Source organism: Oncorhynchus kisutch, linkage group LG13 (assembly GCF_002021735.2).
Source record: "Oncorhynchus kisutch isolate 150728-3 linkage group LG13, Okis_V2, whole genome shotgun sequence".
In the NCBI taxonomy this organism is placed as follows: domain Eukaryota; kingdom Metazoa; phylum Chordata; class Actinopteri; order Salmoniformes; family Salmonidae; genus Oncorhynchus; species Oncorhynchus kisutch.
The window spans coordinates 38,204,138-38,219,648 of NC_034186.2; the positions used below are offsets into that span (position 1 = coordinate 38,204,138).

Consider the following 15,511-nt stretch of genomic DNA (forward strand, 5'->3'; position numbering starts at 1 on the left):
AAGGCACAGTCAACTCAGTGAATGTAAACTTCTGACCCACTGGAATTGTGATAAAGTGAATTATAAGTGAAATAATCTGCCTGTAAACAATTGTTGGAAAAATGACTTGTGTCATGCACAAAGTCAATGTCCTAACCGACTTGCCAAAACCTGTTTTTTGTTACCATGACATTTGTGGAGTGCTTGAAAAACAAGTTTCAATGACTCCAACCTAAGTGTATGTAAACTTCCGACTTCAACTGTAACAGCCCACATGGAGTTTGTCAAAAGGCACCTAAAGGACTCTGACCATGAGAAACGAGATTCTCTGGTCTAATGAAACCAAGATTGAACTCTCTGGCCTGAATGCCAAGCGTCACGTCTGGAGGAAACCTGGCACCATCTCTACGGTGAAGCATGGTGGTGGCAGCATCATGCTGTGGGGATGTCCCAAGGACTGGGAGACAAGTCAGGATTGAGGAAAATATTAACTGAGCAAAGTACAGAGATCCTTGATGAAAACCTGCTCCAGAGCATTCAGGACCTCAGACTTTGGTTGAAGGCTCACCTTTCAACAGGACAAAGACCCAAAGCACCCAGCCTAGACAACGCAGAAGTGGCTTCAGGATGAGTCTCGATGTCCTTGAGTGACTTAGCCAGAGACTTAAACCTGATCGAACATCTCTGGAGAGACCTGAAAAAAGCTGTGCAGTGACGCTCCCAATCCAACCTGACAGATACCCAAGAAGACTCAATGCTGTTATCGCTGCCAAAGTTGCTTCAGCAAAGTACTTAGTAAAGGGTCTGAATGCTTAAATAAATGTGATATTTAAGTTTTATTTGTTATACATTTGCAAAATTGTATAACTCTTTTCTTGCTTTGTAATTATGGGGTATTGTGTGTAGATTGAGGAGAAAATCAATTTTAGAATAAGGCTGTAACGTAACAAAATGTGGAAAAGGGCACAAAGCCTACATGTCAGTACATAAACACATAATCTAGGTCAAATAGGGGAGAGGTGTTGCTTTTGCTGTTTTTCTGTTCATTTGAGCAATATGAGATGGGAGTTCCAATAATGGCTCTATATACTGTACTTTCTTGAATGTGTCCTGGATGTTCCTGGGCCGCTCCACGAAATGGGTGCCCTTTGCGTCCCTTTGATTTTAAATATACATTTTGCCTCATTATTGAATTTTAAAAGCCTGTTACATTAAAGGAAGTGCCCTTTAATATAGACCACGTGGACAATTTAATTAAACAGATTTTCAATATGAATAAATGCTTGTCGAAGTGGCACAATTCAGCATATTGACATGGCAACTGTCACTTCTAGGAAGATTTCCCACTTAATCCAAAAATGTCTCCTAAGATTCAAGATCATTGTTAAAGCCCGAGTTAGTTTCTGAAGATTATTATTGATTTCACGTCATTAGTTACTCATTTACATCTGTCCCTCATTTTAAGAGCAACCCTGTTACGTGAACTGAACTCTCATTTTAATGTTGAAACTTTTCCTTTTCAAATATATTATTTAGAAAGAAACATTGAACATCTAATAGTCAAATCCTAGTGAAAAAGTAGGTGATCTGGTTCTACTTTTTGCCGTTTTCCTGATGTTTTGTGGTGAAGAACTGAGCCAGCCAAGCATAATAAGTCAATCCTGTTACCCATAAAGTCAAATCAAATCAAATCTATTTGTCACATACACATGGTTAGCAGATGTTAATGAGAGTGTAGCGAAATGCTTGTGCTTCTAGTTACGACAATGCAGTAATAACCAACAAGTAAACCAACCTATCAATTCCAAAACTACTACCTTATACACAAGTGTAAAGGGATAAAGAATATGTACATAAAGATATGAATGAGTGATGGTACAGAACAGCATAGGCAAGATGCAGTAGATGGTATCGAGTACAGTATATACATATGCGATGAGTAATGTAGGGTATGTAAACAAAGTGGCATAGTTTAAAGTGGCTAGTGATACATGTATTACATAAAGATGTAGTAGATGATATAGAGTATAGTATATACATATGAGATGAATAATGTAGGGTATGTAAACATTATATTAAGTAGCATTGTTTTAAAGTGGCTGGTGATATATTTACATCAATTCCCATTATTAAAGTGGCTGGAGTTGAGTCAGTGTGTTGGCAGCAGCCACTCAATGTTGGTGGCTGTTTAACAGTCGGATGGCCTTGAGATAGAAACTGTTTTTCAGTCTCTCGGTCCCTGCTTTCATGCACCTGCACTGACCTCGCCTTCTGGATGATAGCGGGGTGAACAGGCAGTGGCTCGGGTGGTTGTTGTCCTTGATGATCTTTATGGCCTTCCTGTGACATCGGGTGGTGTAGGTGTCCTGGAGGGCAGGTAGTTTGCCCCCGGTGATGCGTTTCGCAGACATTACTACCCTCTGGAGAGCCTTACGTTTGTGTGCGGAGCAGTTGCCGTACCAGGCGGTGATACAGCCCGACAGGATGCTCTCGATTGTGCATATGTAGAAGTTTGTGTGCTTTTGGTGACAAGTCGAATTTCTTCAGCCTCCTGAGGTTGAAGAGGCGCTGCTGCGCCTTCTTCACGATGCTGTCTGTGTGGGTGGACCAATTCAGTTTGTCTGATGTGTACGCCGAGGAACTTAACTTACTACCCTCTCCACTACTGTCCCATCGATGTGGATAGGGGGGTGCTCCCTCTGCTGTTTCCTGAAGTCCACAATCATCTCCTTTTGTTTTGTTGACGTTGAGTGTGAGGTTATTTTCTTGACACCACACTCCGAGGGCCCTCACTTCCTCTCTGTAGGCCGCCTCGTCGTTGTTGGTAATCAAGCCTACCACTGTAGTGTTGTCCGCAAACTTGATTGAGTTGGAGGCATGCATGGCCATGCAGTTGTGGGTGAACAAGGGAGTACAGGAGAGGGCTCAGAACGCACCCTTGTGGGGCCCCACTGTTGAGGATCAGCGGGGTGGATATGTTGTTACCTACCCTCACCACCTGGGGGCGGCCTGTCAGAAAGTCCAGTACCCAGTTGCACAGGGCGGGGTCGAGACCCAGGGTCTCGAGCTTGATGACGAGTTTGGAGGGTACTATGGTGTTAAATGCTGAGCTGTAGTCGATGAACAGTATTCTCACTTAGGTATTCCTCTTGTCCAGATGAGTTAGGGCAGTGTGGTTGAGATTGCATCGTCTGTGGACCTATTTGGGCGGTAAGCAAATTGGAGTGGGTCTAGGGTGTCAGGTAGGGTGGAGGTGATATGGTCCTTGACTAGTCTCTCAAAGCACTTCATGATGACTGAAGTGAGTGCTACGGGGCGGTAGTCGTTTAGCTCAGTTACCTTAGCTTTCTTGGGAACAGGAACAATGGTGGCCCTCTTGAAGCATGTGGGAACAGCAGACTGGGATAAGGATTGATTGAATATGTCCGTAAACACACCAGCCAGCTGGTCTGCGCATGCTCTGAGTGCGCGGCTGGGGATGCCGTCTGGGCCTGCAGCCTTGTGAGGGTTAACACGTTTAAATGTTTTACTCACGTCGGCTGCAGTGAAGGAGAGTCCGCAGGTTTTGGTAGAGGGCCGTGTCAGTGGCACTGTATTGTTCTCAAAGCGGGCAAAACCGTTATTTAGTCTGCCTGGGAGCAAGACATCCTGGTCTGTGACGGGGCTGGTTTTCTTTTTGTAATCCGTGATTGACTGTAGACCCTGCCACATACCTCTTGTGTCTGAGCCGTTGAATTGCGACTCTACTTTGTCTCTATACTGACGCTTAGCTTGTTTGATTGCCTTGCGGAGGGAATAGCTACACTGTTTGTATTCGGTCATGTTTCCGGTCACCTTGCCCTGGTTAAAAGCAGTGGTTCGCGCTTTGTTTTACGCGAATGCTGCCATCAATCCACGGTTTCTGGTTTGGGAATGTTTTAATCGTTGCTATGGGAACGACATCTTCAATGCACGTTCTATTGAACTTGCTCACCGAATCAGCGTATTCGTCAATGTTGTTGTTGGACGCAGTGTGGAACATATCCCAGTCCACGTGATGGAAGCGTAGATAGACATTGTAGAAATGTTTTAACAATAAATTTAAAAAATGAAATGCAAAGCTTTCATTCAATTGCCCCGCCCCGTTGCACACAGCTTACATTCTCCCTAACACAAAGATTTATTTCTGGTTTGACATGTAAATCGTTACCCTGTTACGATCAACGCTGTTACTTTATTTGGTACTTAGACACTTACTATAGTCATCATTTTATTTAACCTCTTGGGATGGGGAAAAACGTTTATTTTAAATTTTTATGAAGTCAATCATGTGCTCTTTATGGCAGAATGTTAAAATAAAAAATGTCACCGACTTGGTGGAACAACCCTCCTACTGTGCTGGACAGTGTATCCTACATGCTCTCCCTGGTCAGTCTTTTTTTTTATTTATTCCATGGTTTGTATCAGTCTTGGGCTGCTGTGTCATCTTTGGTTGGAGCTGCTGCTCTTGTTCTGCACAACTGGGCCTAGTTGATTCTTGGGCCTCTGGGTGGTCCCACTTAAAATAAGTGTGGGGGTGTGGGAGCCTCTCCCAATGATCGACCGTCCAATCATACTGTGGGAAAACGATACACATACTTACCTACACATGTATTGTATTTATGTACTCACGTACAGTACATGAACTTACACATGCATAAACAAATACATTTACGAGCGCACGTCTTACATCTCGTATCAGGCACACACGCACAAACACACTGCATATGTTTTACTAGTTTTTGTACACGGTTTTCTTTCGGCATTGTATCTCTTTTTCTAATCATAACTTTGCTTTAAAGGGTACTACTGTATAAACCAAGTCATAATTTCACAGTGCAAAGATTAAGTGTCCTTTTATTATACCCCACTGAATTTGCTGCAACATGAGAAGGGTCCATCACTTAGTTGATCCAGAAAGGAGAGATCTTACTAACATGTTTTGTCTGTCGCCATCTCTGTGTCTCCAGGACCTGTCCTGCATCGATGACCTCTCCAACAACTCTCTGTTCTCCTCTCCGGCCGACTCTCTGTCAGAGTACGCCGATGCCCAGGACTTCATCCACGCAGACAACCTGGCCCACGTGCCTACACTATGGGACATAAACACACCAGCACAAAGCCAGCTGGAGGTGAGGGGACCCGACTCCCTGTTACTTTTTATGTTGACTTTTAATTTATTTATTTTATTCATGTAGCACACCCACTCTCTCACATTGTTTTCTTTTTCTCACACATAACAATGAGACATTCATCAGCACATACATGCATCACCACACACTACTACCTAGATAAAAAAATATCTCTGCCAACTAACACCACTATGTTCATACTCACACATACATGCTCACTCTAAAAACAAGACCAAGTGTCTGTGTGCTTAACACTCGACAGCAATTCTCAAATACACGTCATGTACAGTAGGTAAATGTTGCCTCTAACCACTGATCCAGGGTCAGATATGTTTACAACCCATCTCCCGAAAGAGAGAATGTTAGGGAGTATGACTCAGAAGTGGGAAAATGTTATTTGTTTGAGTCTTTGTGTTTTTCCTATTGATTCTATTGTTATTTTCTCCATTATTTATCTATGTATTCTACACACTTTCTGTGCCCTTTGTTGCCGCTGGCTTTCACTAACAAGCAGACATGTCACTTATGTTGTTGTTCCAGAAGTTCTGACATTCATGACTCACACGACTCGGGTGTGACTTGCATCTTTTCATTTGGTTTGAATGCTTGTTTTTTTGTTTGTTCTCCCTGCAGCTAAATGCCAACAGGTTTCAGGGTTTGAGCAGTTTGGAGGATATCTCTGCCATTATCAGCACCCCACCTTTGGGAGGATATCAGGTAGCCTCAACCCTCCAAATTTAATCTGACCTAAATTAGTCAAGTGACTGACTGAGGCCCATTTTGAATAGCACAAGAATGTGGAGATGGAGTCAAAACTGACGGCATCATTTTAAATATGCCACATTAACTTAAAAATAAGTTTAGCATAACTTGAAACCCACATGAATTATTGCTGCCTTTTTTGCGGACGTTACAAAAACAGGTTTTGAAATATTGTGTAAATATATTGAGTAAAACAGTTAACTTCTCTGTTACTCTTAGTGAGCCCCTCCTCAAAACAATAGTCTATTTCTCTAATCTATCCACTCAGGCTCTTAATGACCTTATTAACGAGCATCAGGACAAGTAATTGTCGGTCAGCTAATGATCAGTTAATTAGCTCTGTTGACCTGTAACCATTCACTATGATTTAGACCTTTTAAAAAACAAATTCACCTCATATCTATCTTGTTTCTGTCTTGTCCAGTTTGTTGAGGTTATTTTACTTATTTTCCTCATCCGCACTGATCTGGAAAGAGGGGCCCTTTGCTTTCACTTGTCCAGTTTTATCATATCAGTGTAGATGGACAGGAGGCAAATAATAGGCATGATATGAACTACATTACCCATATCCCTTTGCTTATGCAGGTTCAGAGAACCCAGACTCCGGCAGAAGAGGAGGAGGAGGAGGAGGAGACAGAGGAGCTGGGACATGTAGATACCTACGCCGACTACAAACCATCCAAATGTATGCTTCCCGACACTACTCTCAAGACACAATATGTTGTCCTGGTTGCTGTTTTTGTGTTTTTCTTTGTGGAAGGAATTTGAATTTTGCAATTAGTCATATTTTTCAGTGACATTAGTACACAACTACTCATACAGGGAATAATAATATAATCTGATACTGATCGTTAGTCTGTGAGGGATTTAGTAAAATGTTGCCTGTCTGTTCAACATTTAAATGATCTCCCTCTTTTGTCCTTCCTCAGCTACCATAGGGATCTCCCACCCAGACATAGTGGTGGAGACCAACACGCTGTCCAGCGTCCCCCCTCCTGACATCACCTACACTCTATCCATTCCTAACCTCACCATCAACTGTGGCCTGCTCTCTGCCCTGCAACTCGAGGCCATCATCTACGCCTGCCAGGTAACACACACCTTTATCACCTCTGACCTCACCTGTCTGGTCTGGCAGGAACAAGTTCAAGTATGTTTTAGAAACTGTATTTAGTGTTATCTTCAGCTTTGATACCTCTCTGTGTAAATTGTTCAATAGTATGCGGTGGTTTTATTAAATGCCTGACTAAATGACTACAATGTGAAGTGTTAGTTACCGATAATGTGTGTACAGGAACAAGTTCAAGTGCTTGGAAAAGTGTGTGGTTTATAAATAAAGGGTATATTATACAATGTCTTTAAATGCGTTCTACTGTATTGCCTACTTTAGCTGTGGAGTTTCTATGTTCAGTATTTGTTCAATATATTATCCTGCTGTTTAATTGAATGCTTGTATTGTAAGTCACGTTGTCTATTAAATGACTTAAATATGACATGTATACGTTAGTCATAGTGTATGTCTGTATACACATGTGAACACCGTGTGCCATGTGTATTCCCAGCAACATGAGGTGATCCTGCAGAACAACCAGAGAGCAGGCTTCCTGATAGGAGACGGGGCCGGAGTGGGGAAGGGCCGTACGGTGGCCGGCATCATCCTGGAGAATTACCTTAAAGGAAGGAAGAAAGCACTATGGTAAGACACTATATTCCTTCTACTATTACTACACTCAATACATTACCCAGCCTAGCTCTGTTTCTCCCTACCTTATAGTTATATCCTACCATTACGTAGGTGGGTGTCTCCCTGCCTAATAGATTTAAGTTTGAGTGGTTTCGATTGTAAAACGTTAGTTGTAATGGATATTGCGTCAGACTGGGGCCTTTGTGACCTGCATTAGAAACCATCAATGAAAGTCAGTGCCATTGATTACTACCAACTCTGAAATAAACCTGTTTCACTTGTGCGTCATGCTTGTTTTGTAAAGATGCACTCATTCTCCTCTTCCACCCCTCAGGTTCAGTGTGTCCAATGACCTGAAATACGACGCAGAGAGAGATCTCAAAGACATAAATGCTCCCACTATTCCTGTGCATGCCTTAAACAAGGTGAGACAATGAGAAAGGAATATGTCAAACAACCATTACAATTACTGTATGTTGTCTTCTGAGGGTCTGTAAGCACAAATGCTGTCTTGTTTAACCTCTGCTTGTGTCGCTTTCTGTAGATAAAGTATGGCGACACAGCTACCTCAGAAGGAGTCCTGTTTGCGACATACTCTGCTCTGATTGGTGAGAGTCAAGCAGGAGGGCAGCGCCGCACCAGACTCAAGCAGATCCTGGACTGGTGCAAACCCGGCTTTGACGGCGTCGTATCCTTATACACTACACTACCACCATGGTCACTATTAACCTGATAATATCTGATTGTAGATGATCCGGGTCCGTGGCTCTATCAGGATTTCTGTCTACGTATAGAATTGTTGTAAATTGACAATCCAGTTAATGCACTGGCCATCCTAGAACTACTGCATGTTCTAACCGCTATTACTGAAGCGAGCCCTAAAATAAGAACAAATACGTCCTGATGAAATTGCCCGTCTAGCATGGCCATCTCGTCCAGTGACCACCAATTATCCTTGAACATAAGTTTAGCTCAATCAGCATGTTTACGCTGGTCAGGTTCACATTGTAGCAGCGTTTTCCCCTTGACCATGTTCCTAGATTGTGTTTGACGAATGCCACAAGGCCAAGAATGCCACGTCCACCAAGATGGGCAAGGCCGTGCTGGACCTGCAGCACAAGCTGCCCCTGGCCAGGGTGGTTTATGCCAGTGCCACAGGTGGGCCTTTCTCACACTGTACCTGGACCTCTGTCTTCTCTTTCACTATCGCTCTTTCTCACAATGCCTGTACTTTAGGACTGTTTGTCTACTTGTTCCTGTCTGTTTTCACGTTTTATCTCATTCAGCCTGTTTTTGTCTTCCTCTCCCTCCCGGTCTTTCTTTCAATTCCTCTGGTTCTCTTAGTTATACTAATTCTCTGTCTCTCTGTATCAATATCTCACCCCTGCTTCTCTGTCGCCCTTCAGGTGCCTCTGAGCCAAAGAACATGATTTATATGAGCCGCCTGGGGATCTGGGGCGACGGCACGCCTTTCAAGACCTTTGATGATTTCCTGCACGCCATCGAGAAGAGGTCTGGCCTCATTCCACACGCCCTTTTCCTGATTTATATCACTATCTTATAATTAAAATGTATATGATTATATATGTTGTGAGAATAACATCTTGTAATGGTTTGGCTACCAGACCAGTCCTGGTATTTAGAATACAGCATAGCTGACAGTCTGTGTGGTTTGGCTTTTTGGTTGACAGGGGTGTGGGCGCCATGGAGATTGTTGCAATGGACATGAAGGTGAGTGGGATGTACATCGCCCGGCAGCTGAGCTTCTCAGGGGTGTCCTTCCGCATTGAGGAAATCAGCCTGGACGATGACTTCAAACTGGTCTACAACAAATCTGCCAAACTGGTGAGCGACTGAAGACGTGTGCATGCGTGTGTTAGATCCAGGAATTGCCAAGGACCTCGCGGTACGATATCACAATACTTCGGTGCCGATACAATATGTAATGAGATTCTTACGATTCTATATGTATTGCTATTCAATACTGTGATTTTATGTTCCAAACATATTGTTTGATCACTATATGTATGCATGTAAACTCAGCAACAACAAAAAAGTCCTCTTACTGTCAACTGCGTTTATTTAAAGCAAACTTAACGTGTAAATATTTGTATGATCATAACAAGATTCAACAACTGAGACAAACTGAACAAGTTCCGCAGACATGGGATAATGTGTCCCTGAACAAAGGGGGGTGGTCAAAATTAACAGTCAGTATCTGGTGTGTCCACCAGCTGCATTAAGTACTGCGGTGCATCTCCTCATGGACTGCACCAGATTTGCCAGTTCTTGCTGTGAGATGTTACCCCACTCTTCCACCAAGGCACCTGCAAGTTCCCTGATATTTCTGGGGTAATGGCCCTTGCCCTCACCCTCCGATCCAACAGGTCCCAGACGTGCTCAATGGGATTGAATTCCGGACACTAGCGTCCCACCTCGACAACAGCCAGTGAAATTGCAGGGCGCCAAATTCAATACAACAAATGCCATAATTAAAATTCCTCCAACATACAAGTATTATACACCATTTTAAAGATAACTTCTTGTAAATCCAACCACAGTGTCCAAGTTCAAAAAGGCTTTACGGAGAAAGCACACCATGCGATTATGTTAGGTCAGTGCCTAGTCACAGAAAACTATACAGCCATTTTCCAGCCAAGGAGAGGGCTCACAAAAGTCAGAAATAGCAATTAAATGAATCACTAACCTTTGATCTTCATCAGATGGCACTCAAAGGACTTCATGTTACATTTTGTTCGATAAAGTTCATCTTTATGTCCAAAAACCTCAGTTGAAATTGGCACGTTATGTACAGTAATCATTGTCTCAAACAAACATCCGGCAGAGAGCCACGTCAAATTACAGAAATAAACATTGATCAAAGATACAAGTGTTTAACATACGTTTAAAGATAAACTTCTCCTTAATGCAACCTCTGGGTCAGATTTCAAAAAGGCTTTACGGCGAAAGCACACGACGCGATTGTTAGGTCATTGCCTAGCCACTAAAACCAAACAGCCAAGGAGAAGGCTCACAAAAGTCAGAAATAGCATTAAAATTAATCACTTACCTTTGATCTTCATCTGGTGGCACTCCCAGGTCTCCTTGTTAGACAAATGTTTGTTTTGTTCGATAATATCCCTCCTTTATGTCCAAAAACCTCTGTTTTGTTGGTGCGCTCCCGATCACGCGCAGGACTCATGGCTGGAAGTAAGATATATGAAGGACCAATACTGATGTTTTGGTGCAGGTATCACCAACTAGTGCAAAAATAATATATTTAACTTCAGATTTTTTTTTGGCCCCCATCACTAGTGTGCATGCAGGTAGGTAGAATGTGTGATTTGTTTTTATGTGGAGAAATGTGACCGGTGACTGCATTTGTTTGTGTGTAGACTGTGTAATTTTACCAGTGTGTGTGTGTGTGTGTGTGTGTGTGTGTGTGTAGTGATGTGTGAACTGTGTGTAACTGCCCTGTTACAGTATGTCTAAAGATGTGACTTGTATATGTGTGTCCTCAGTGGGCGGAGACTCTGGCCGTGTTCATGCGTGCAGCAGATGAGCTGTGCTTGGTCAGCAGGAAGTCCCTGTGGGGTCAGTTCTGGTCTTCTCACCAGCGCTTCTTCAAATACCTCTGCATCGCCGCCAAGGTCCGCTGCCTGGTGGAGCTGGCCAATAAGGAGCTGGAGGCTGGCAAGGTGAGACTGACCAGCACTTGTATTAATTTATTAATCCTTTATTTAACCATGATTGTCATTTAGATGGGAATCTCTGGCCAAGAGGCGTTATCACAATTATCCCTGCATTTGAATGTGCAAGGAAAATAGAGCCATGTTTTTCATTGTTGATATGTTTAAGTGTGACACTCTGCTCATGTCTTGTTTCTCCCCTCCCCAGTGCATTGTGATTGGTCTGCAGTCTACAGGAGAGGCCCGAACCAGAGAGGTCCTGGATGAGAACGATGGACACCTGGACAGATTCGTATCCGCAGCAGAGTAAGTCCTGTGTCCTTGGCTCTCTGAAGCCTTGGTTAAGTAGAGTATTGGAGCAAATTGATCTTTGTCTCAGCCCTGACTCAAACCTCACACACCACAGCTTTCATCTAGTGTAACCTGAACTTTTCTGTCTGACGCGCCTGTGGTTTTCACATGAATCAGTTGTCTGTTGCCGGGTACATTACCGGTTCCTAGTTAAAAGACATTCCATTTGTCACTCTCCAGCTTCAGTCAAAGGTTTAGTCAGAACCTGTCACTTTTCTCAAACACCACTACCTGAGGGTGTAGGATGAATCTTCCCCTGATCCAAATTCAATTAATCTGTTTTCCCAGCTAATGGTTAAGGGCTAGGATTTGGCGAGGGTAAGCTGATCCTAGATCTCTACCTGCAGTCATGTTCTACCCGGGAGCATAGCTTGGTGTCAGGCTGGAAATTACCCTCTCTGTCTGTCTGGACCGTCTGACCCTGGGAGACATGAAATGTATATGATAAGGTCAATCAGAGTTTGTTACTCACATCTCTATAACCTGTCAGAACTATACTGACATCCTGTCAGCCTCCCACAGTGGTAGATTCAAATGATAACTGTCTGTCTGTCTGGTCTTTTCTCCTCAGGGGGGTGTTCAAAGCTCTGGTACAGAAACACTTTCCCTCTGAGAAGCCGAGGAGAGAGAAAGCGCCTGGAAACAAGAGAAAACGTACGTCAACTAAAATACTAAGAGCTCTGCGCTCCCCCTGTGAGGTGCTTTGTCTAAATTAGCATTTGTGTTGTCAGGTCAAGAGTTTGCTTATATAACAGGGGTGTAACGGTATTAGTACCGACCGTACGGTACGGGGACCTCGCTTCTGTCCACAACTCAAACTAATACATTAAAAAACACAAGGCCTATGGGATGTGCTGCGTTGTAGGCCTCTGCCTCATGAGTAAATCTAAGATAATTCTATTAAAACAACTATGTTGTAATCAAAGTTTAAATCTTAATTGGCACATTTCAAACTGTCCTTTTGTGAGGCGCGGACGGGAACTAGTTCTGTACGAGGTTGAGTGGTTTGCGAAATCTTGGCTTCCTGGTAGATTCCAACGACGATGGACAGAGAGTTGTGGATAACACATTAACGGTATGATGCCACGCTCAATGAGAATATGCAGCTGCCAACACCTCAAATATGTTGACACATTTACGTCATCCCTGTATACCGGAGCAAGACGGAAACGCTAACATGATGACCAAACCAGTTCCGCGGGTGCGTGTTGATTTTGTCTATCCCTACCGGACGTGTTCATGACACACAGGTTAAAATACCAAAACCAACTATGCTAGCTGATCTGTCCTGTGAGATTAACATTGGGTTGTTGTTTTACCTGAAATGGGTACAGTATGGTCACACAACATCGTGTGTTCTCTACACCGACATTTTATCCAAAGATAAAAGGGGAAACCTAATTAGTTTTTAGTTTGTTTTCCTTTGATTAATCTTGTCTCGTTCATTCTTCTTCTGTGGATTTTATATGGTGGTTGGCCACTTTTAAGATGCATTACCGCCACCAACTGGACTAGAGTATGGACCTCGTTCATTGTTCAATCACCCATGTGGGTATATGCTCGGAAAAACCAATGAGTAGATGGGAGAGGCGGGACTTGCATTGCGTCAAGCGTTTAAAATAGAACCAAGTCCTATTATAGCGCCTGGCTATGCAGACGCCCGTTGACATTCACGAGCAGTTTGGATGAAATGATTGAATGTATGCGCATGCAAGGCGGGTGGTCTGATCAGCGTGTCAGAAACAACAACAACAACGGTCTCCCCTCCATATCCAATCAGCCCTTGGCAGCTGATTCTGCCTGGGCCAAACAAATGACAAGAGCAATAGGTAGGCTATGTTTATTCTTTACACCGCAGATATGCGCCCATTCTCGGTGGTTGAGAATAGGGGGTTTTAGCACCTTGTGAAAGTGCTAGAGACATGTTATGAACTTCCCTCTTGCGGGAGATTACCCCAAAGCGGGAGATTACCCCAAAGCGAGAGATGTACCGTGCTACAGACACACCCCCTTTTATGAGAGTCCGCATCTGATGGAGGCAGTGTTGTGGTGCGTTTGTAACCAAGTGGGAATTTACCACATGAACGGCCCCTCAAACTGGTAATTACTAGTGGGAAACTCGTCCATCCTGAGCACACACTTCTCCCACATGCTGACCTCTGACGTCAACTATTAAGGAAATGGCCTCTATAACAGTATTTCCGGGCAGTTAAATGCAACAACAAAACATAATTTATCAAAAGCCATCTACTAATGTGGTTTTTGAACTCTAGAATTGGTTTAGAAGCATTTAGAACCATTTAGCCAATCGGCAGTTCTCAACGAGTTCAAATCACATAAATGCATCCAACTGTTATTTACAACGTCATAATGGTTAAATTTCCACATCCTACGTGGTCCCACCTCACAGCGTCCGAGTGGAAACTTGAAAGGCCCAACATAACAATCCGGTCACAACAGACCATGCCAGGAACATTGCAAATGCTGAACATTATGGGTGGCATTTAATTTTCCTGTCTTACCAAAACCGAACCGTGTGACCCCAAAACCACAATAAGTGGTGAACCGTTACACACCTATTATATAATGATAATAGCAATTTTATTTTTATATGCTGCAAAGTGTTGCCTCATCACATCCGGTTAAAATCTCATCATGGACTATTCAGGTGAAGCCACTGAGCCACAGTCTGAATTCACTCATGTGCGTTCTGTCCACTAGGTAAGCCCAGGGGCCGGCAGCCCAAGTTCCCAAAGCACACCATGGTGGATCCGGGGGGTGTAATCAACATCAGTGACGACAGCAGCACGGACACGGACGGCATGGACACCGACTCCAACTCCTCACCCGACTCCCTGCTGGACAACAACAACGACGACGACGTCATCTTCGTTGACAGTAAAAACACTTGGCAGACATTTGGGGGGCATCTTCCTGTGGTCTCTCCTTGGTGGTTTTATGACTGTGTGTGACTCTGGTTACAGTCGTTAACATGCCTCTCTGTCTGGGTTTGGTTGGGTTCTCTACAGCCAGGATAGAGGAGATGAAGCAGGACCTCCTGAACAAGATCGCTGACCTGGGGAAGGAGCTACCGCTGAACACTCTGGATGAACTCATCGACAAGTTGGGAGGTCCAGAGAAAGTCTCGGAGGTACGTACCCCTATGTTGCAGAGAAGTGTTCATTCAACCTGATAGAAAAAGTGTACTCTGAAAGAGAGACATTTGAATGAAGTACGTGTAATGTAAGGGCTCCATCAGAAAAAGTGTGAGATGAATACTGGATACGAACTGGGCTGTAGTTCTCCGTTGATGCCTTCTAACCTCTTTTGTAGATGACTGGTCGTAAGGGGCGTGTGGTGCGACGGCCTGACGGGAGCGTGCGCTACGAGTCGCGTGCGGAGCAGAGCCATACCATCGACCACATCAACCTTAAGGAGAAGGACCGCTTCATGTGCGGAGAGAAGGTGAGACACTGGACTGGACCGCTATTTGAGCACCAGGCAACCTCTCTAGAAACATTCAACATGTATCACAAGTGGCTCTGTGAGTCGAAGGGCCTCGCTCACAGAATGTGTTTGTTCTTGCTTAGAAAATCACGATCCTGTGATATCTTATGACAGCATACCACAACATTTATTCTGTGGTCTGTCTTGCAGTGTTAGTGTTTTTTTTTCTATCCGCTAACCTCCTTCCCGCTCTCCTCCAACCCTCTCTCCTCCTCTCCCCAGCTGGTGGCCATCATCTCAGAGGCGGCCAGCTCGGGCATCTCCCTGCAGGCAGACAAGCGGGTGAAGAACCAGTGTCGGAGGGTCCACATGACGCTGGAGCTGCCCTGGAGTGCAGACAGAGCCATTCAGCAGTTTGGTGAGTCTGGAGAGGACCAGGGGTTAAAGGT

General features: G+C 44.0%; 1 protein-coding gene across 3 annotated transcripts in view; it reads left to right on the forward strand.

Moving 5' to 3' along the window:
- The window catches only part of LOC109902463 (protein strawberry notch homolog 2), a 108,755-nt gene that overhangs the window by 83,961 nt on the left and 9,283 nt on the right, over positions 1–15,511 (forward strand). For all 3 annotated transcript variants that reach the window (XM_020498831.2, XM_020498833.2, XM_020498834.2), the window contains 17 exons: positions 4,968–5,129; positions 5,763–5,846; positions 6,477–6,576; positions 6,821–6,981; positions 7,454–7,587; positions 7,910–8,000; positions 8,120–8,263; positions 8,616–8,733; positions 8,982–9,087; positions 9,267–9,420; positions 11,097–11,273; positions 11,473–11,570; positions 12,187–12,269; positions 14,337–14,513; positions 14,645–14,766; positions 14,949–15,080; positions 15,345–15,480. In XM_020498831.2, the coding sequence (XP_020354420.1) occupies positions 4,968–5,129; positions 5,763–5,846; positions 6,477–6,576; positions 6,821–6,981; positions 7,454–7,587; positions 7,910–8,000; positions 8,120–8,263; positions 8,616–8,733; positions 8,982–9,087; positions 9,267–9,420; positions 11,097–11,273; positions 11,473–11,570; positions 12,187–12,269; positions 14,337–14,513; positions 14,645–14,766; positions 14,949–15,080; positions 15,345–15,480 (2,179 nt within the window). The remainder of the gene's footprint in view (positions 1–4,967; positions 5,130–5,762; positions 5,847–6,476; positions 6,577–6,820; positions 6,982–7,453; positions 7,588–7,909; positions 8,001–8,119; positions 8,264–8,615; positions 8,734–8,981; positions 9,088–9,266; positions 9,421–11,096; positions 11,274–11,472; positions 11,571–12,186; positions 12,270–14,336; positions 14,514–14,644; positions 14,767–14,948; positions 15,081–15,344; positions 15,481–15,511) is intronic.